The 22,091-nt window shown below is 36.2% G+C and overlaps 1 protein-coding gene across 4 annotated transcripts; it reads right to left on the reverse strand.

Moving 5' to 3' along the window:
• Positions 1-1,378: 1,378 nt before the first annotated feature.
• On the reverse strand, positions 1,379-20,152 carry LOC128022331 (innate immunity activator protein). 4 transcript variants are annotated; one of them, XM_052609745.1, is made up of 10 exons: positions 19,926-20,152; positions 11,068-11,182; positions 9,674-9,807; positions 8,428-8,550; positions 8,050-8,281; positions 7,913-7,960; positions 7,438-7,726; positions 6,960-7,115; positions 5,552-6,299; positions 1,379-1,822 (listed from the first exon to the last, which is right to left on the reverse strand). In XM_052609745.1, the coding sequence occupies exons 2-10, from the start codon at positions 11,120-11,122 to the stop codon at positions 1,745-1,747; spliced, it is 1,863 nt and encodes a 620-aa protein (XP_052465705.1). In that variant the 5' UTR covers positions 11,123-11,182; positions 19,926-20,152; the 3' UTR covers positions 1,379-1,744. The 4 variants fall into 4 exon arrangements, with proteins under 4 accessions (XP_052465705.1, XP_052465706.1, XP_052465703.1 ...); XM_052609746.1 differs by having other exon boundaries at positions 6,960-7,118; positions 8,071-8,281; positions 19,926-20,150; XM_052609743.1 differs by having other exon boundaries at positions 6,960-7,118; positions 19,926-20,146.
• Positions 20,153-22,091: the final 1,939 nt, after the last annotated feature.

A 22,091-nucleotide genomic window follows, 5' to 3' on the forward strand; every position in this document is an offset into this window, starting at 1 on the left:
ACAGCTAGCCTGACCAATAAGAAAAAACAGTTTCATGTTTCATACATACTGAAATGCTACTACTTAAAAACAATTATCTGTTATTCATATCCCCCCGAATACCAGCTATAGAGTTTTGTCCTCTGTAGAGGACATTATGTTTTAGCAATTTCTCTACGTTACATGTCAATTTGACGTTACATGTCACAGTTTTAAAAGTCTGGATGTCCTGTACAGAGCACATTCAGGGCTTTTCAGAGATACTAAATGATTGGATGTTTCACCATGACCACTCCTTCTCCTTGGCCTTTAAAATGGGTGATAATATTTTAGTGATCAAGTGAAACACCCTTATTGAAATATGATAATATTTAGTAATTATCATTTAAATATAATTTAAATATATTTAAATATTCCTATTAAATATTAGATATTATTATGAAAATACTGCTAATTATTACTTCCATTATTGCACTTGTTCATTCTATGTTGCCACAAAACACATTAGTATGCAAATTAGATACAGTTTATAGATACATTGTATATAAGAGAAAAACTCGTTTATAGCCATTTTACACACATTTTGCATAAAGAAAAATGTGTGTGTGCGTGTGCGTTTAAATAAATATCTTTATTATTGAGAAACATCTTTTGCTTTTCATGTCTTTTTATAAAATAATAATAATAATAATAAACTCTATTTTGAGTCCTGATGCTCTCCACAGAGTCCTTTTTTCCCCTTGTAATTTGGAGGATAAGAGACAAATACCCGTCTTTTTCCGGCTAGGGCTCAAATAGTATTTTAAAGCCACTTTAAAATTTCAGGACGTTGTGTTATTGTAGCCTATACATTTTTATATTAAAATGTACAGTATTTTAAATGTATTAATGAAAATAATTGGTATCCCATATTCGAATAAAATTCCCCACCAATTCATATAAAACGTGAAAGAAATTCATAATTCAGAAACGGTGATAATGCAGTACTCAGCGATAGGCTGATCCACAACAGCGGTGAGAAATGTAACAGTTGGCACGTGACAACCCTGTACACTACTTCCGTAGCTATCTGAATATGCATTTTCTCGAATATTAAAATGGATACGGAACATTTTCTCCCCATTAAGAAACCATACTATAAGCAAATCTGTATAATATAATGGTTACCCTTTATAATTGCAAATTTCAGTGTTGTGACTTTCAAGAATGCTTCTGTGTTCATGTCACCAGAATCATTGCGAGGTGACTTAACAAGTTTAAAATATTTCAGAAGCTGTTTTATAACACCAATCAGCATTTATATTTGTTTTTATAGCAACCATTTACATTGAGTCACCATATATACAGGTCACCGTAATAACTAATCAGAACGAACATTGATTACATCATATAGACAATCTTTATTCATAAAACTTTATTTTTTCATCTTAGAATCAACACACACTAACCAAATAACATTAAAAACACTTAGTAACAAATTCGATTTTATTTCATCGTACAAAAAAAATCAAGTTAATCTATACATAATCTATATATACATATATAAAAACCTATAAAACACTTTTTTTTTAATTGTCTTTCACAGTAATACTTTCATCGATTTTGGGACAAGGCGTTTCATAGAAAATTATGACTGTCTTGACATCCCTATATATTTTAGTTAGATGTTAAAAAAATCTATATAATTGAATCTATCAGCCTTTAGTCCATCAGATTAATAAATTATTGAATAAATATGGCTGCTGTCAGAAGGGTGTCCATGGTTTTACACCTGGCTGGCAACCTCAGAGTCATCCTCATACAACCTGTCTGGAGTCCTCAGAATGACCCGTTTCTGGGATACCTGGAGGAGCACAACAAGAAGAAAAGCGGTCATTCCATAGGAAAATTAGTTTGCACTGGTTTCTAGTAACCCTTGACTGTTGATGAAATGAAACTCAGGAGTGACTGCACAATCTGCAGATCTCTGGTGTTGTCTGAAGGTGTCATAAATCTGGACTGGGTTACACAACAGCTGGGTCTTAAATCATGGAGCTCACAGTGTATTCTTACAACCAGAAAGGCCATTATGCAATGGATTAGATTGTATGAGCAGAATATTATCCCATTTTGTCCCAATAATTTCTAAACTACAGATTAACAGTACAGGAGACAAGTGTCTTGCTAAAAGTTTCCCAGATAATAAGATAATTGAGTTGTAGTCTTTAAGACGAGTCCAGCTGCCTCTGTATTTGAAACACACGTCTCTGGAAATCATTGCATGAAATGATAAAGGACATATAATCCCACATATAATCTAAATATCTTCAAAGGGACGATCCGAGACCAAATGACTAAATTAACCAAACAAATGCATCTGAAAGTTTGTGGTTTTCAATTCCTGTGGTTTCTGTAAAATGTAAAAATGAGTGAATATGTGTCATTGCACAACCCAAGTTCCTGATTTTACTTGTATCCTGAAGGCATTCGTAGCTCAACCTAAATTTATTCAGCAGGGAATTTTCAATAATTTGTTATGTGTCTTGTTGGTACATGTATACTGCTTTCTTCGGTGTCTGATTGCACATTTTTGACTGTAGCATAAATCACCTGACTCTCACGCAAATAACACTGTCTGACACCCACATTGTGTTTTGAGAAACAGTTTCTGTATGGGAATGATCAAATCAGTAGTTCTCAAATGATGTGTCGCAACTCAAAATAAATGTTCTGATTGGGCCATAGACATCAGTGGGGGGAACAAACATTCGTGTCTGAATATGCCTACTTCCAAACTAGATGGAGGTGAAAAACAGTACATGAACAGAGTAGTATGTCTGAATTCACAGAATTCGAAAAATACAGATGACCTACTACTTCTTATTACTATTCAGTCTGTTAACATTTTTCCATATTGTTATGCTTACACATAAAATACAAGTTCTTTTTTATGTCATTGTTTAATTGTGTATAACAAACAATTCTAGGTCCCAAAGAAAAACTACTGACATAGTCTGCTGAATATAATCTTCAGTCTCTATGACTTTCGATGGTAATAGAATGACTTTCAATGGAATACGACTAGTATTCCAATTAGTAATGGATCAAGTGAAAAGCATTAGGTCTTTGGGAATTATGCTTCTGACATCTTAACAAAGGACTTGATGAGTGACACCACAGCGTATGCTCAGGTTTACTGATGTATTATTGCCACCTAATGTATGATCAAATTCAATGACAAACAATAGGAAAAAGAAAAAGTTAACAAATACACCAATCGGTTTCAGCTGGGAATATGCCAGCTATCAAAATGTTGCTTGAGGAGATACTGAAGTTGGAGTAAAAAGTGCATTGGCCAAACAAAGTATCTGGCATTCTCTAGAGAAAATAAAGGAGCTAATGGGCCGGGCCGCTATCACCATTTCCTTCTATCCAATCAAGCTTTTGTCCCTGAGAAATGCAGTGCTCATATCAAGTTCACACAGTGTAGCCACTGAAAGCTTGAATGGAAATAAACAGCAGAACAGCCTTGACTGCATGTTTTCCCACTAGACTGTTGTGTTAATGGGAAAGTTCAGGAGCGCCAGGAATGGGGAAAAGCTTTGTGTGAATGAAAACCTGTGTGTGACAATACAAATGAACTCAAAGTAAGCAAATTATCCATCAAATGAAGTATTTGTGGCATTTGGAGCGGAGTATGTGAGTAGACTGGAGTATGTAATTACACACCACTCCACAGTTGTAATTGCACCCAGTTACCGATCTACACTTTCTTTTAAAACATGTCTTTTTATATTATGATATATGAGGTCAAATCATGTTTGCACAGTTTCTGTACTGTTGTAAGGGTGATGTTATAATTCAGGGGTCTCCATCCCTGCTCCTGGAGATCTACCGTCCTGCAGATTTCAGCACTAACCCCAATCAAACACACATGAACCAGCTAATCAAGATGTTCAGGGATATTTGATAATTACAGACAGGAGTGTTGGAGCTGAAGAAGGACGGTAGCTCTCCAGGAGCAGGGTTGGAATTCCCTGATATAATTGTTGTAAATTATCTAAAGTTCCCACGCCACAACTTCAGTGTTTTTTTTTTCTTCATTTGTTTGTGGTTATTAGATAAAATGTTCATGAATTTACATAGATTTAATTCACAAACAGCAATTTCTAACAATTAAGTATATTTTGGCATAATTAGCATAATAAGAACACATATTCACTTTAGAAATGTCCATGACTGTCTTTAAAGGCTCGGACACACCAAGCCAATACTATGAACTCCAATGACACTTCCAGGAAAGCACTATTTTAAAATTCCCTGATATTTCCAGTTTATCCATGACTGTGGGAAACCTGAAAGACTACACATCTGAGAGGAGAAAGTGACATGCTACCCATCATTAGGTTTCATTTCCTTATACTGTATGACAGAGCATCTCTTAATTGTCTTTACATTTCTGTAATTAAAAAAAATATGTATCATTTTTTTCCAATGTAAATCTTTAGTCATTCATACTCTATCATTAATTTTCATTTAACTTTTTTTTATTTTTTTTATCATGTTTCCAACTAAATTTCACAGATTCCATCTTTATTATTTTTGACTGGTAATAAATAGCCTGTCACCGCTGTAAACCTAAGATTAATTTTTTGTTGACATGCAACTGCTTTATTTATTAATGTATGAAATGCTCAAAATGGAGCGGTAACATTCTTTAAATGTGTGAGAACGCAGACACTCCTCATACTCACATATGCTACCATTCAAAAGTTAATATTTTATTTCAGCAAGGATGCATTAAATTGGTCCGAAGTGACAGTAAAGACATTTATAAAGTCACAAAGGATTTGTATTTCAAAGAGAACTTTCTATTAATCAAAGAATTCTGAAAAAATGGTATCATGGTTTCCACAAAAATATTAAGCAGCACAACAATAATTTTCAACACTGACAATAAGAAATGCTTCTTGAGCACCAAATCGGCATATTATAATGGTTTCCGTAGGATCATGTGATTCAGTGACACTGAAGTGCCATCAATAAATTAGCATTTCTTTATTGTAATCATATTTAACAATATTATTATTTATTTGTATTTTTGATCAAGTAAATGTAGACTTGTTGAACATTAGAGACTTCTTTAAAAACATTTTAAAACTCTTACAGTCCCCTAAACTTTTGCACTGATTTACAGCATTGTGTTCTAATGTCTCTGGGCAAACATGAACAACAAAATGACAATTATGATTTGTTTGTGGTTTGCTATTGTGCCATTCCCTAAACTTATTCCAATCAAAAGCTCTTTTATCTGAACACCACACCTAGAGCCAGCAGTGATCTCACTATGACGCAGCAAGAACACCAAGCGATACTTTCCCTGTTCCCAAGGCAGGCCTGGGCACTGCTTAACTGATCTGCCTTCCCTGGAAATTCCTCACCCAACAGACTGATATTTGACAGAATGGTGATAGAGCTCTATTCTATTTCGAGAGCCAAGATACTTGCATATTTGGAGCCTTTCCTTTCTCTTTGCAGGTCAATACATTTCCCGCACATTTATTCTGAGTGACTGAGAGGAACAACTATTTACCTGCTGTTCCTGGTAATGTTGGTGCTGGGAATACGAAAGTGGGGACTCTTGCCCAGGCGCATTTCGGATGCGGAATGTGCCCTGCCTGTTTCGGTCCAGTGAGTGCGGTCGGAGTTGGTTGCGCTGGTGCCATGATTTGAGTTCCTCTGACACCACCTGCCGTGGCAGTCCTCTGCTAGGATGGTGAGGACACTCTCTCAGAGAAGGAGCCCGTGACAGTTTCACATGGGCGGGTATCATCCTGCAACTTCGCTGCTGGGAAGGCATAGCCTCGCTATAGTAGTACTCATAGTGACCATTAGAAGAATAAACAGGCATAGGGGCCTGGTGGCTTATGTACGACCTTCCACTGTCCCTTTCCAAGGGGTGACCCCATCCATCCTCCACGTACCCCCTGGAAAAACTTGGTGAGGACTGGTACTGAGGGTTCTTGTAGAAGTGGTTAGGGGAGCATCTTTGTGGTACATGGCTGTCATTAAGACTGGCGTATTGGTGTCCGTACTGGGCTTGGTAGGGCCATGGAAGTTCCCCAGGGTGCTCCTGACAGGGCGAGCTGGAGTAGGACTGTACAGAGTGCTCTGAGTTGCTGTCCTCAGAACTAGAGTAGTACAAAGGGTGTCCTACATTTAGACTTAAAGGAGAGTATTCTGATGGTGTCACTGCAAACTCTGTCAGTCGTCTCCTGGGGCCCCTTGAGCGCCCACGTTCCCGCTCAGGAGCATAAGGGTTGGATTCAGTGTTGGGAACTCTGTTATAATGAGAAATGAATCGATTTGTCAAGATTTGAGATGGCCATAATATCCATAAAACATAAAACAATATCACAGTGACAGAAAAGACTTTTAAAATATGATTAACTACAATAAATGTTTTTTTTTTTTTAATTAATCAAAGAACCGTCAAAACTAAATGTCTCTGGGTTTCCAAAAAAATTTTTTTTAAAAAAAAATAAGAAACACAAAATTTTTCAACATTTATGATAATAATAAATGTTTTTTGAACACCTAATCAGAATGATTTTTGAAGGATCATCTGACACTGAAGACTGAAGTAATGGCTGATAAAAATTCAGCTTTGACATCAAAGGAAGTAACATTATAAGATGTTAAAACAAAGGTTTTTTTTTATTTTAATTTTTTTTATTTTAATTTTTTAATTGTAATAATATTGCACAATATTACAGTTTTTATTCTATTTTTATCATGACAATGCATCATATTATATATGAAAAATATATGGGTTATAATTATTCAAAATATTTTCACCTTTTTTAATTTAATTTAACGCAGCCTCAATGCATTGAACATAAGAGACTGCTTTTAAAAATAGGAAGAAGAAAAAACATACCGTCCGCAAACTTCAGAATGGTATTGTATATACAAGGTTTGTGAGTAAACGGAGATCAAACCTAAGGGTATGTCTCCTGCGCAGGTGCATCTCTGGAGTGGTGGGTGCGCTGCAGGACTGTGTGTGTTTCAGGGCAGCATGGGTGGGTATTTGCAGTGGTATCCCGGCATCCGCAAGACAAACCTCCAGAGGAGGCAACGTGGGTGTAACAGCAGGACTACTGTGCAATGAAAAACAAAAACACTTCCTTTTACAATTATGAAGACAAAACCAAAACAGTACAGCTGCAGTTTTATGACGTGCTCCACTGACAACAATACATGTGTTCCATAAATCAGCTTTGAGATGTTTGGCTTCATAGGCATTACAGAAGAGGGGGTGTGGTCATACCCATCCTTAACAATTACTAAACAATGACTTAATGACCAGATGAGTCAAAACTGCTTTTCAAAGGTCACGGATGACATGCTTTTGACATTTAACACCTGCTTGGCACAGTACAAAAAAATTTAAAGAAAAAAAAGAAAAGATGTATGTACCTGGATTTGATGCTACTAGATCTTTTCTTTTTCTGATAGGGCTGGTCCAAACTACTCTCCATCCAGGGAGAGTTTTGAATGGGGGCAGGGTCATGCTCTGAGATAGGACTCTGGCATGTGTGCAAGTCCTCCAGGGATTGTTGGGGGGTTCGATGGACAATGGCCTCCAGGGGCCGATAGGAGGGGGCTACAGGTGTATGAGGAGGGGCATTAGAGTTGGTTAGAGGTGAAGGGGGAAGGTCTACAGCAGGAGCAGGAGGCTCGGAGGAAAGCTGGGAAGACAATTCCTCTGAAACACGGAGAGATTATTTAAATTAACAAGGGCAACTAACAAATAAAATGGAGATTGCCTTATAAAATGTATTTAAAAAAACATATATTATAAATAATTAATAAACAGAATAAAGTCTTTAAATAAATAATATTATACATAATATTATTTTAAACTTTTCATATAACAAAAGTTTTCACTTACCCTCATCAAGAATAGCCGAGTCTGACAATGAGCTATCATCTGAAGTGCCTTGATTTAAAGACAAGATTTTTTATCAACCTCATAACTCATTACACAGTACAAAATTGAAAAAGTAAGAGCTCCTATAAATCACTCACATCCTCTCTGTGTGATCATACCAGGGTGTGGTGAGGATCGGCTATGTTCCAGTCGCAGCCTGAACACAGCTTCCTGTAGATCTTTGAGCTTCCTTTCCTCACGCTTGTACTGCTGCAGACGACTCCTCTTCACCGCTTTGCTGAGATGCTCCTCCTGGCACAGTCTCTGGGCCGCCACGTATATCTGCTGCTGAAGAGCCAGATCAGCCTCCACAGAGCTCAGCTCAGAGTCCTGTGTATCAGATTCATCAGATTCAGACTTATTTATATTAACTTGATGGGTATCTTAGATGTTTAAATACTTGGAAACAAGTCGATTGTTATCCAGATCTTTATGATTTCTGAAAATAAAGATTAAGTGCCAGTTCAGGTCATTACCTCAGTTTTATGTAGGATACTTGGCTCATCTAATTTAAAAGAAGCTCCAATGCGCCGGCGAATCTGAGGGGGCTTCTCTGCAGGTGACAGAGGATAGTCTGAGGACAAATGTCCTGTAAGTTCCTGAAGGAGAAGAGGGAACTGATTAGGGATGCATCGATATTACAATTGACTAAACTAAAATGGAATGTTTTGAAATTCTACAAGTGAATATTAATTTTCAGATTTGATAAAGACTGCATTTAACAGTGTCATTAAATTGTTAGTGCTTCTAAATATTAACTTTAAGTGGGCGTTAAATGGTGCCAAACATGATGTAAAATTAGTGGAAATGAGCAGCATAGTTAAATATACAATATAAATCATGAAAATCAGCTGATATTTAAGACTGGCATTAACTTTTTGTGGTGGTCAAGATCTGTAATTTGTCAGTGTAATTTGTAAGTATAATTACGCTAATTACATAGTCAGTTAATTAAGTCACAAGCAAGTTATCACGAACAGGCCTTCAACCAGAATTCCTGTTTCTCCAGTATGAAACCTTTCAGCCAGTTGGGACAAGTTACAGCTTTCAACCGCTGCATTATGCAAGCCTGGTGTTGAAAGTTTCGGTTCTTGCCTAAGCCGTACTGAGGGCCCTACCTGCTAAACTAAACCAGCCATCTATTTTCTCCAAATCCATGCCAGCATATGTTTAGATACAGTTCTCTTTGAGACAAAAAACTCGGGCCTACATATCCTTAAAAAGCCACAATAGAGGTGAAGCCCATCAAGAACAAATGATACACACACTGGCATGACTTCAGACTTATGGTGACACATAACACCTGGACAAGTCACAGCAAGTGACTCCAACAGGAAACAATGATGCATTTCTGAGACTTAACAGCTTATCCAGAGGACTTCTAGTTCACAAAGCCTCTGGATCTGAAGATGATAAACCTTTGGGTGACTTGTGCACTCAGTCATTGGCATACTTTATTAAATATATTATATTAAATACTCCTGTTGTGCTCTTAAGAGAGGTGGGAATGTTCTGATTAATGACATAAACAATCTTTAAGCATTCTGCAGCATTTGACATGCCTTCTGAAGTTATTTTGGGTGGAAAATTAAACTTCAAAAACATGATGGTATCAGGATGTAGTGGAAGTCCCCTCTAATTCCCATGTGAAAACTTCTTTATCTCTTTTCAGGAGTATTTTGGTGGATCAGGATGTGTTAATGAGTGAGGACGGTGACTCACGGCTTCTCTGATGCAGAGTTTCTTGAGCTCCAGTAAGCACATCTTCAGCCTGTCCTCCAGAGCTTGCTGCTTGAGTTTCATGACCCGGGTGTGAGTGTTCACATCTTTCATCACTGTGGCGGGACTGTCAGGCCCTACAACACAGAAACCACACCACGATTAGGAGCACATAACAGAAAATCAACAACTACATAAAGTACTGGTCTTTGCTTCAATATGAGTATAGTCAATATAGACTATATAACTCTAAATGTTGTCTACTCTAAATCATAACCAAATTATGATATAATATCACTGCAAAAAATCCAAATGATGCCAATTTGTAATCAGCGTTTGAGCGAGGGCATATCTTAAACCAGTGTAGACTTTCAGGAAACAAATACCATCAACACCTATGATATGATCAAAAATGAAATGAAGACTATGACTGGTGGTTTGAGTCACTTGAAAATGGCTAAATGAGTGACAACAATCTTCTTCTGTATCTGGTAACTGGAAGCTTATTTACTGAATTCTTAAACATACATTTCCAATCAATCATGTGACAGCACACAAAGAAATAACTAAGCAATGACAAAAAACGCACAGATTTGTTTTTTTTTATTATGAAGTCTAAATTACATTCCTTTGTCAGAAAAAGACTGTTTCTAGTTTATAAGGGATTTTTAAAAACCTAGTATAGCGTAGTTGCTTCCAATTCAACTTGGTTACACCATTACAGGTGTAATGTACATAATAAAAAAAAAAAGAAACATCCATTATACACATTTTCAAATGTACGGAGCCCCGCACATATCATGCAGGAAAAAATTGTGCACGATTTACTAATTAGTTCCCTCTATGTACTAAAACGTGCACACGATTACTATTGCATTCCCTCGATTTACTATTTAGTTCCCTCGATTTATAAATTGTGCGCACGATTTACTAATTAATTCCCTCGATTTGCTAAATCATGTGCACAATTTATTTATTTTTTTCTAGCATGTCATATGCGGGGCTTCGTACAAATGTATGTAAAAATTACACTACTGTTAAAAATGTGGTCATGTTTACCAAGGCTGCATTTATTTGATCAAAAATACAGTAAAAACTAAAATATTCTTACAAAATAAAACATTCTTACAATTGAAAAAATATTTATAGATTTTTTTTTTATGTTAGATTTAGAAATTTAATTTTTCAGCAGCCGTTATTTTCAGCAGCTAGAAGTGTCACATGATCTTTCAGAAATCATTCTGACACAAAGGTGAGTAAATGATGATAATCATAATTTTCATTTCATTATCATTTTTGATTAAACTCTTTATTTCTTTAAGCTCACAACCACATGCTATATTATACAGCAATGCATTATATCATTGTACAGGCGAGGTTTAACAGGCTGAACCTACCAGAATGCAGAATAACCCCACTATCAGTATCACTGATCTCCTCTTTTCCTTCCATGACGGCCGGTCAAGTGGTCTTTGAAGTGAAAGCCTTGGTTTTCTCTTACTTCACGAGTTCCTAAAAAGTAAATACAACTTTTATCACACTCACCAGAGACCAATTTAGCTGTTCAAGCCAAAGTGAACAAAAACTTGTCTCGTGGAACCACTCAGTCCTTCAGCTGTGACGGGTCTCCTGACCCAGAGCAACAGGGGTCAGAGCGGATTCCGGCAAACAATAGTTTTCACAGGGCCACTAAAAATCACAGTCTAACTATGCCTCTCAGTTATGCATCGTCAGCAGGAGCTCAGGGTGAGTTTTAACTAAGAGGCCATTCAAGTAAGTGCTCTTCCTTTAAACATCCAGGAGGAACAAGGCTGTGCTGTGCTTATATTACAACACTGGAATGTTCCCAACAGAAGAGGTTAATGAAGTGGGCTGCTATGCCTCATTGCACTCACTTGTAATTAATTAACCTTGATTCACTTCTACATAAGTTTCTCTGACTACTTATAGTTAAAAGGAATGGTGATTAGCGACTGGTTTTCACATCAACTATAATAACATTTATGGCAAATGCTTTTATATATTTACATATGTATACTTATGTATATATAGTAACCTAAAAGTAACCAAAAATGGTAACAACTAAATTAACTATATATGTTAATTTGTGTTACAAGTGGTTTGTGAATAGATAAGATCCCTAAAGTTGCAAAGATTAAAGTCTCAAACCCAAAGAGATATTCTTTAAAAAATTGTCGTCTAAACACGCTAAATTGTTATTAGAAACCTCGTCTAAACACTCCCCCACATGTCTACATCACTGTGTGGGAAGATTTGCATAACTCCGGCCAAAAAGGAGTAACTTTGATTCATTTGATTCGCTGTAGTATTGTTGCCACTGTCATGTTGTGGAGGTACTGTGTTTCGTTGTGAAACCTCTTTTGGTCTTCCAAAAGAGGACACGACTAGAAATTAGTGGTTAAGTTTTATTTACAACACTGTTCCAGAACAGTTTAACCCAAATATTTGTGTAAAACGCATTTTACGGAGGACTGTTTCCTGAACCTGGGAGAGTATAAGGCCAGCTGTTGACAAAGGCTATTTCTATAAAGTTGGGCAATTTCAAAGACTGTAAGTACGTTTTCATATTTAAAGACTTTGCCACTGATGATTCCAACATGAGTTCTGAGCTGTGTAGAGTAATGCTTGTGGTTGTCGTTTCTCCAATCACAAATGCAGACATGGTTTTATGTTTATGCAGCGCTCGCCAATCACTTTACAGCTCGCTTCTCAGAATGATGAGGTTTGTAAAAACGTTTCAGAAAGGCAGGGCATAGATTAGCAACAATAATGCACAGTTTGTGGAAAAGAATGCGTTTTTTGAACCTTAAACTGCACAAACACTAACCAAAGACACAAAATAATGTTCTTTTTTGCGACGTCAAATGACCCCTTTAAAATCTCCCTATAGTCAAAAACAACTCATATATATCTTTGTGGCATTTCCCAACAATATCTGCCATCACAGTGCCAAAGTCCGGACTCCTGCCAGCTTATGACACATATGTTCTGTGGTGTAAAACTATTACAAATCCAAGAGTCTCACCGGCTTCCTGTCAGTATGTCAAAATGTTATTCTACGTCATGATGACAATTTCCTGAGTAAGCTGTGAATATCTACAGCAGGGACAATGACTAACAGATGTTAGATATGTGATCTATAATTGGTCAGCAGTCGGTTTACTGTCAGTGCGTTACAGCTGTGATTTTATTACTTTGAAACTGCAGAAATCTGACAGTTTCTCAGTCACTAATAGTGCAACTGGGTCAAACATTCTCATTATCACAATCTTTAAAGAGATATAACACAAAGAAATAACCTCATGTTCATAAGGTTTTATTATAATTAATGTTAACAGTTCTACCAGCAGTAATGAATAAAATATTAAATGCTAACCAGTAGTTGTTATGTTTATGTTGGGAATAAATTTTTAATTACAGTTTTATTTCTGCATTTTATTATTAGTAATAATATTTAAATATAAATTTTGCTTTTGGGCTATAAGTTAACATTTCTTAATTTGAGAATGAATGGCTTTAAATAATTGGTGTCAATTTTCAGTAGACTCAATATTAAAGAACCGATAACTGATCAAGTAGAAAAATCAGTCAACCCGATGCAGATATTAAAACACACTAAACTGACCCACAGAAATGTTGCTTGTTAGAATTACAACTGACATATCACACAACCAGTGAGAACATTCTCTAAACAACAAAAAGAGAATACAAGACAACTGAGTATGAAAGCATTTAGCTGAGCTTGCATGATACCATATACGATAAACTGCAGTCATTATTACATAAACGTACTCACATATTGTAAAACACTGATTTCCTTTAAAGTATGAGTGTATCCAGCAAACAAAATCAGTTGATTTCCCCGAGATGTCTAGCTCCACACTGCACTCTAACTCTGGATGAACACCGGTAGGAGTTCGTACTGTAAAAATGAACCTGGGCGCGTCTTGTGCATACCTCTTGTGTCTGTGTGTGTGTGTGTGTGTGTGAGAGATATCACAATGTCACACCTCTTGTACACACTTGACGAAGGCTATAACTCCCCCTGTTGTCTTTGTTATCAGAATGTGTACACACACGTATGTAGCAAGTGATGAAATCACATCATAAAAGTGTGTAAGTCTAAACATTGTAAATCTTGGACTCAGAATGTAATTCAGACTTGGAAAAAAAACACAATAGGCTTTCCATACTTTAAATAGTTAAATAAAGTTAGTTATTCTAAAAACCCGGGTTAACAGAATCCTGGGTTATACTGCTTCACATTTCACACTGCTCATACTTTACACAAGGTTTTCCTCTTTACTCCATTTCATGTGTTTTCTGTCACTTTTATTTTTCCACTCAAACACTGAAATGACTGTTTATATAAAAAAAGAACAGGTTTTCATAACCCCAGGAAAAAAAACTAAAACCTTTGGCTGACCCTGCTTCTTAATCACAAGTGTGAAATGTTAAAAGTGGAGTGTAATGAAGATAACCCCGGGTTAAAAGCAGTGTGAAAATCCCTCATAAAAGTTTAGAAAGCTTTAAAACAAAGAAATAATGAATAAAAATTACTTAGATTCTTTAATATTTCTGGGTCACTAATCAAAAAAGCAAAGTTGTCACAGTGATCATGTTAACACCATGTTAAAATCCACTGAAGGACAAGATGTTCTGGATCCTCTGAAATGCTTAAGAATATGATCATCATATGTTACACAAACTTAAGAAGTTTATGCAGTTCAAATGTAATTATTAAAGCAAAAGGGTGAAAAAAAGGTGACATGCATTTACATTTTTTGGTTTAACTTTTCAAACCAATTGGTATGCTTAGGCCTTCACAGGTCTGTGTTTTAAAGAGATCCTGCTGCCGCCTAATGGAGACACTTAGACCAACACCATTTTTAAACCATTTGCCTATACTTTATTTTTTTTCTCAGAGTACTGGTGTCCCAGATCACCTGCATTTAACTGATTCAAAGATATAACACCAAACAAGCAAGAAAAGCAAGCAAACAATCTCCTTGTTCAATGACACTTTTAACAGTACTGTAATGTGAATGCTGTTGTCACACTAGTTACCTCAGTGAGGCACTGTAGACAATCATTCCACTCTAACATTCTGACCCAATAGGAAACCAACCCACACACAGATGTCAGGGGAAGGCTTTTCCAGAGTACTGTGGGAGACGCTGCACCTGCTGCTCTCATGCGCCATTCACATACATTCAGGATCCTTGTTCTCACACTGGCTCTCCAAGAATGCCAGTTAAACGCCTATAGGAGTCACCACGGCTGCCAGACAGGATAGTATCCTATCACCCAAGGAAAGACGACTGCTGAGGCATACCAGTATCTGGTTTCACAACTCTATACAATTACTCTGTATCAAAAACAAATCTGGCTACCACTTATAACAAAATACGAGGAATGGGTTGGTCACTTTGCACATTTGACTACTCTAACATAAATTTACATTTATCAAAGCTATAAGCATTTTAATTTTTATAGGAAAATAAAAAAAACTTTGAATCTTTGATTCATTTTTTCTTATAGTCACTTGATTATGATCCGTAGCTATGTTTGTATGCACCCAAATTATACATTTATAATCTGACTGCTGGCTCAGTCAGACTGAAATGCATTCATGCACATTAACCAATCTGACTGACCCTAAACCAAATAAAACTTTGATTAGATTTAAAAGAGTGGTGTACAACTAAAATGATCCAATCAATAGGATAAAATTAAACATGTAAATGCTTGAATTTGACTACTTTCTCAATTTGATTCAAAAATACCTTGCACAGTGCTGTGACACATATGTTCACATACGTTTCACATCATATGATTTTTTTTCCTCTTAGGCCCTAATTTGTATATCTTGACACGAAACCAGGATAACATAAATGCAACAGGGTTCAATTGGGATCATGTCAGCTTTTTAAAAGGGATACATGTTTTCAAGATTCAAAAACATACAAAACACCATTACAGTATCATAAAGTGGTTGATTAGACTCATGAGCTACTGTATATGTCAAGTTTTCTGAGTCTATTTCTTAGTCCAAAATAGAAATAAAGTCAACAACATAAGGGTTTGAGAAATTATAGCAGAATGCAGAAATCACTACTTGCCTTTGCCTAACATAACCATGGGCCGGGCTCCACAAACACTGAATTGAGGACTGGACTCTGAGCTGACCAGATTTAGCCACAAGACTTAGGAGGTAATTGAGTTTTCTGGATCATGTTATTTGTGTCAAAATAAATCCCAAAGGGACGTCCTTGCTAGGAGGAGTTACTGTAGGCCCAAGTGTGCTATTTCAAACAAATCAGGCAAACACAACTGATATTAAGTAGGGAACTTTCTGAGAACTGCACAGTAAATGCACAAAGGGTGATTTAAAAAAAAAGAACAGTTCATTAGTGTTTTCTTTAACTAGTGGGATGACACTAATTAGTCAATTTTAGGATAGTTTCTTTTTTTATCTTCCTGTACCTTTTTTTTTAATCTTCCTGTAGCTTTATTAAGAAAGCTAAGAAAGCTCAAATCCTTTGCTGTAAAAAGTGTTTCTTGGGTCATGTCAAAAGTGCATGTGAAGTTATGTAGCAATAAAGTCTGCAAGGGCAGCAATGGGTCACAAATCTAAACTAGCAAACTGATCAAGACAGCTGTGATAGAATTTATGAACGGTTTATTTAGTACAGCACCCACTGGATTTCCATAGGATTAGCTGTCTATAAGTTGATATATTGTATAGAAGCCTGTAGATTCATATCTCTCCTGTTCCCGGGGATGTGGGATATGTCGGATTAGCATGTATGGGAGCTGGAGAGGGTTTTATTATTGTGGGGATCTCCCCCATCCTGCCCATTCAGAGAGGGAGCTCAGGCATGCTGGGAACATCAGTGAACTGTGACGGTCGCATATTAACCTTTACTTAGGACCTGTCTACACCAGACACACAAAGAAATAAATAAAATAAAATACTAATTATGAGAAGGAAAAGGTCATTTGCATGATACTAAATCTTTTGCCATTACATACAAGGGAAAATAGACTGTCAAAACATTACTAAGATTATACACATACACTATTTTAATAGTCTGGGATCGGTAAGATTTTTTAAATGCTTTTGAAAGAAATTTCTTTAGGCACCAAATGTACATTTATTTGATGAAAATTACAGTAGACTTAAGTACAGTATTTAGCCTTAATAGGAATAAGAAGGGCCTCAAATTTGATCTTAACTATACACTCCGTGCATCGATGTCAGTAATTAGTGACTTGTAATTACTTCAAACTAGTATCCATAGTATGAAACTAGATAATTAAAGCTTTGGTGTGTGAAACTGAGAAGGAAAAGGCCTATGAACACCCAACACCGCACCCTGGCATTTGGTAGTTGTGTGGCCACAAGGCACCCTTTTGGGAAAAAGAGGGTGTAAAGTTGAAATTGGTTTCAAGTGAGCCAAAGCACAGCTGGATTCTCTGATGTGGACTGACATGTCACGCTCTGTACCACCAGCACTGCAGAGCGGCACGAATCCCTCAGACGGCAAACCCCAGAAGTACTTTCCCTCCGTATATTCATTACAACTGCGGCAAGACTCAGCAAATGAAACGGACCTCACATAACCTGGCTTAACTCACTCTGTTCCACTCAGTGGTATGTATGCTAGTGGAAAATGTTTGTGGCTAATTCACCCTTTTGAATATAAATCATTATAATAGGGCATAATATGGCATTATGTTGATTACTACAAGATTTTTTACTTTCCCTCCTCTCATATTATGCTTTTTCACTTTTTTAATTTTAGTCAGTGTCTAGTGTTCATGTTTGGGCATAAAATATCTACAAAATTACAAATCTCAAAGTCCACTCCAAAGGGAGATATTTTGTTAAAAAAAAAAAAAAAAACTTTTTAAGAACTACAACGAACAGCTCGTTTGGACATGTGATGTCACAAAGCGTCCCATTAGAATATCATTAAAATACAGAAATTAGAAGGGTTGGAGGTTGGGGAGGGGCATTTAGTGCAGAAGACAAGACGAAGATGAAGAAGAAGTGCAGCTACAAAGTTAGTGCATCAGAGAACACAAAGAAGAAGAACTGCAGTAGCATCAAGTTTTCAGTATGTCTAAATTTGGTCGCACACCGGACGAGAAGCGCAGTGCCATGTCTAGATCCATTCTTACAACAAGTACGACATGACGTAGCTGGGTGCCGGCAGTGTGCGTACACTCATAGAAAATATGGTGTTCGAATTTTAAAGACGTGGCGTGACGTGACTCATCCGGTGTGCGACTACCTTAAGAAACATCTTTGTTTGGGCTTCCGAAAGTGGATGATGTCAAGAAACACTCACTGACTTTGTAAAATTCAAAGACTTTGTAAAAGAGCATAATAGGACCCCTTTTTTAAAAAAAAAAGCAAAAATCAGTTTTACAGTGAGGCACTTACTATGGAAATAAATGGGGCCCAAAAAAGCTATTTTCAGTGTAATGTTATATCCAATTTCATTAATTATATTATATTATTATATTAATTATATTCTGCAAGTACACAGTGGAATATTACATATATTAAAACACACAAAAAAAATACAATAAATAATACATGGGGCAGCATTGTATTGATGTCCTTTTATCTATTACTCAAGAAAACAATATATTGTTTTAAACGTCCTTTCTTTATCCAAGAGGACGTGCAGTGTTTCTCTGAAATCAGTGTGTTATGGTTACATATGGCTTTAGTTGGTTCCTGTTTAGTCTTTGTGTCAAACACAGGACAGTATAGATATTTTACATATGTGACTGTGTAACAGTAACACAGTTTAATAAAAGGCTTTTTATTACTAAATCCTTCAGCTTTACAAGTGCTGAATGATGCTGGATGTATTAGTTTATAAGAAAGGAAATAACTCACTTTTCAAGACTGTTTTGACTTGTATTACTCTAGACATCTTACAGTACAATATATTTTGTATGGAAAGGAAGGTACAGTACAGTAATCACTGTATGTTGAAATATGTAATTTGGTAGAAATTAGAGTAACACAATACAACACAAATTAAGTCAAATCCAATGTAATGCATTGCCGCACAAGCGGATGGAATAGAAACATCACTACAGCGCCTGTCATTGTTTAGGCCACATCCAGAGGTGCTAATGAGAGCCTTAAAACTGAGCTGTCAGCAGCAAACAATACACACACGCTGCTTGGCTCCGGCTTGGCCGACCCTGGCTATGAACCAACAAAGCCACAGATTCCAGGGCTATTCACGTTCAGTGGTCTACACACCTCCCTCTGATGCCAGCCCACTCAAATCATCCTTGATGCTCTGAATCACACTGATCACTGGATTCCACAGCACTTCTCAAGGACAAATAATTCAGTTGTGTTTCTTACAATAATATCCACCTTTAGACAATGAAACAATACATGTGATTATCATACTGCAGCTAAAATACCTGTGAAGGTTTCTTTCCTCCTTGGGTTCTAAACAAAGCTTTACAACTTCTCTAACGTTACTCTGTCCATAGAATAATATACTTCCATATAAACAACAATCGCAAGAGCTGACTAACTTCACACTTTAAAAATGTTTTCATCAGTATAATATGTTCCCATCCATTCTGCATTTCACAATACAAAATCATTTTTGTCATTTCTACTTAACTGTGTAAAAAAAGTTTAAAAATTGATTTTCTTAGTTACTAATAAAATTCAAAGAGGTCAAAATTGAAAAGAACTTATCACTGCAGGTTGTATGTTGGCATCATTTAGATTTTACTTAAAAGTTTAAGACAGCAAATGAACTTTAACGCAATACGGACTATTTATTTTAAATGAAACCTCAACTAAAGAGTTTACATATGATTAAACATGCAGATATGTTTCAGATAAACTTCTGCAGTGATAGTTTTGACACAAGGTCTGCATTTGTCATCGTTGCAAAATTCGAATCTGTATATTTTGCGACATTCTTGATTAATTCAAATAGGAGAATGTAATGTTACTTTGTTCAATTTCGTTCAGCGTACGCTGTCTTAAAACTACATAGAAGTATCCTAAATATATAGAGTATAAGATTTCTTTATAGATGTCCAACTTTGAATAGGTCAAAAGAGTTTGAATACTGGCAAAACTTTGGTTGAAGTGGATATGCTGTATAAAAGCTTGTGAGCTTTGTTAGTTAAGCCTATGTGTAGGTATTATCGATTAAGGAAAATGTTACCATACCTTTTGTCGTCATAACAGGAAAACCGATTGTCGTCAAATCGTTGTGCAATGCATTATCATGGGATATTATTTAACCACGCTTTCTCCTGCGCCGCGTTCCAAATTGATGGAAGCGAGATTCTGAAGAATGGACGATACCAAACCACGCGATCTAAAGATGTTGTTTCTCACGTAGATTATCGACGATGGTTCTGACAATAAAAATAACCTTTAAAAGAAATTCGTAAAGCAGTGAAATTAACATGAGTCGTCTGAAGAAGTGGGAGACCTGTATTTTTATTCTTTATAATTTTACAACAGCACTTTTATGGAAACTTAAAACCATATTCCCCATGTGACAATGGTACGGCCCTCACCCCTGCAGAAACTTTTTTCACTGCGCTGACTGAACTAGCTATGGGAAGTTCGACTCATTTCCTCGAATCGGATCCTTAGAACAACTCATTTCAAATAACCGGTTTAAAACGATTCTAAAACCTTTAAATAGTTGTAGTATATTACTATATTATTAACAATGATAATATGTTTAATAATACGTGTGCTTATTGTAATTCCAGCTCTGTTTGATACAACCACGATAAAGTATCTTCTCCCCAATCATTCAAATCTCTGGTTCACCCGAGATGTTATAGCTAACTAGGATCATTACGAATCTGCCTTGTCTGAAAAAGACGGTTTTCATTTTCTGTTGACTCGTAAACGAAATGTTCAAACCGATTTGGTGAACCGGTTCAAACGATTCATTCACAAATAGGACTGAACACGTGCGGGCAGCTTGCACAGTTAGATGGCCCAAATCGTTTGCAAAGTATTGGATAGGAAATTAGGACTTTTTAAATTTCTTTAAAAAAGAAAGCAGTTGAGCTTCATTCAATGTAATGTGCCATTATGTGACTGCAGGGTGCTGGTGTCTTTTATTAACATATGAAAGATTTCACCTTGAAAAGGAGACGGTCTCACAGTAAATGCTCAAGCGTTATTCACAGAAAAGATAGAAGTGTTCACTGATTTGCCGAAAGGTATTTAAACATATAGTAAAACAGTTTCGAGACATTTGGAAATCCTGCGTTAGCGTTCTTATTTTATATATTTGACTATGTCAATATCGGATGCGAGAGCAGCTCCATAACATCTCCATAGTGTCCGTCTGTGGAAATGTCACCACGTAGATCCTTCGGTTGTCTTGCGTGTTTTTAAACAAACAGAAAAAGAAGAAGAAGAATAAAGCGGTTTCCGTAACACAAGACTGGATTTACAGTCTGGGAAAGTTTCTGCAGAGCATGAATATTTAATAAGGTAAGCACTAAATCAGGCTATGATTGGTTGGCTGTTCCTCAACAGTTCGGTGTGATTGGCCAAACCATAGATATCTATATACAAGCGAAATGACCAGTAGCTTTTAAACAACATGACAGCTGGGTTGGCTGTAATGCGAAAAGTTTTTAAAATATTGAGTAATAATAATGTCACGTTATAATGCAGTTATATGATAAGTGATGGTTCCCGTTTGTAACTTGCTTCGCACAACGTGCTTCCAAAAACCTACCGCTAGATGTCAGTGGCGAGCTGTGAGGTTTCTTTATTGTTTTGGAGAAACGTTAGTTTTAACATATAAAAATCCACTAATATGTTTTCGCTTATACAAAGTATACACAAATCAGAATATGTAAGGTAATGCAGTAATTCATGTATTCAGTCTGCTATTACAGAAAACATAATCACTTGCATTTAGAACATTATGTAATATAATCTACATTTAAATGAAATCTACATTTAAATTCGCTTGACATTTTAGAGTAACAGTTCTGTGTAATTCAGATGGGTCTGTCAATATTTTTCTTTGCCAGTGCGGCACTATGTGGTTTCCCCTAAGAGAAAAAAAAATACATAAACATTTACTTTGCAACGCACTAATTTATAGTTCTTTTGATCTGTGTCTCTAGCAAAAATATTATATTATTATGATTTACAGACTTACCATTGGCTGCAAAGCATTTAAAAGTGAGATTTTTTTTTCTCAAAGTTTTTATTTTATTTTTATTAAATCTAAAGTTGTGAGAGGTAGGTTTAAGGTAGGGAGATAGAAAATACAGTTTGTGTTTGTACAATTTTTTTTTTTTTAAATAGCCTTATAAGTGTTACTAAGTTGTTTTGCCAGCACATTAA

This window comes from Carassius gibelio, chromosome A11 (assembly GCF_023724105.1).
Source record: "Carassius gibelio isolate Cgi1373 ecotype wild population from Czech Republic chromosome A11, carGib1.2-hapl.c, whole genome shotgun sequence".
Lineage (NCBI taxonomy): Eukaryota > Metazoa > Chordata > Actinopteri > Cypriniformes > Cyprinidae > Carassius > Carassius gibelio.

Coding starts and splice junctions, on each gene's coding strand:
- LOC128022331 (XM_052609743.1), bottom strand. CDS start 11,122: ATGGAAGGAAAAGAGGAGATCAGTGATACTGATAGTGGGGTTATTCTG. Junction 9,808..11,067: donor TGGGGTTATTCTGCATTCTG/GTAGGTTCAGCC, acceptor TCTGTGTTGTAG/GGCCTGACAGTCCCGCCACA. Junction 7,727..7,912: donor CTCGGCTATTCTTGATGAGG/GTAAGTGAAAAC, acceptor TCCGTGTTTCAG/AGGAATTGTCTTCCCAGCTT.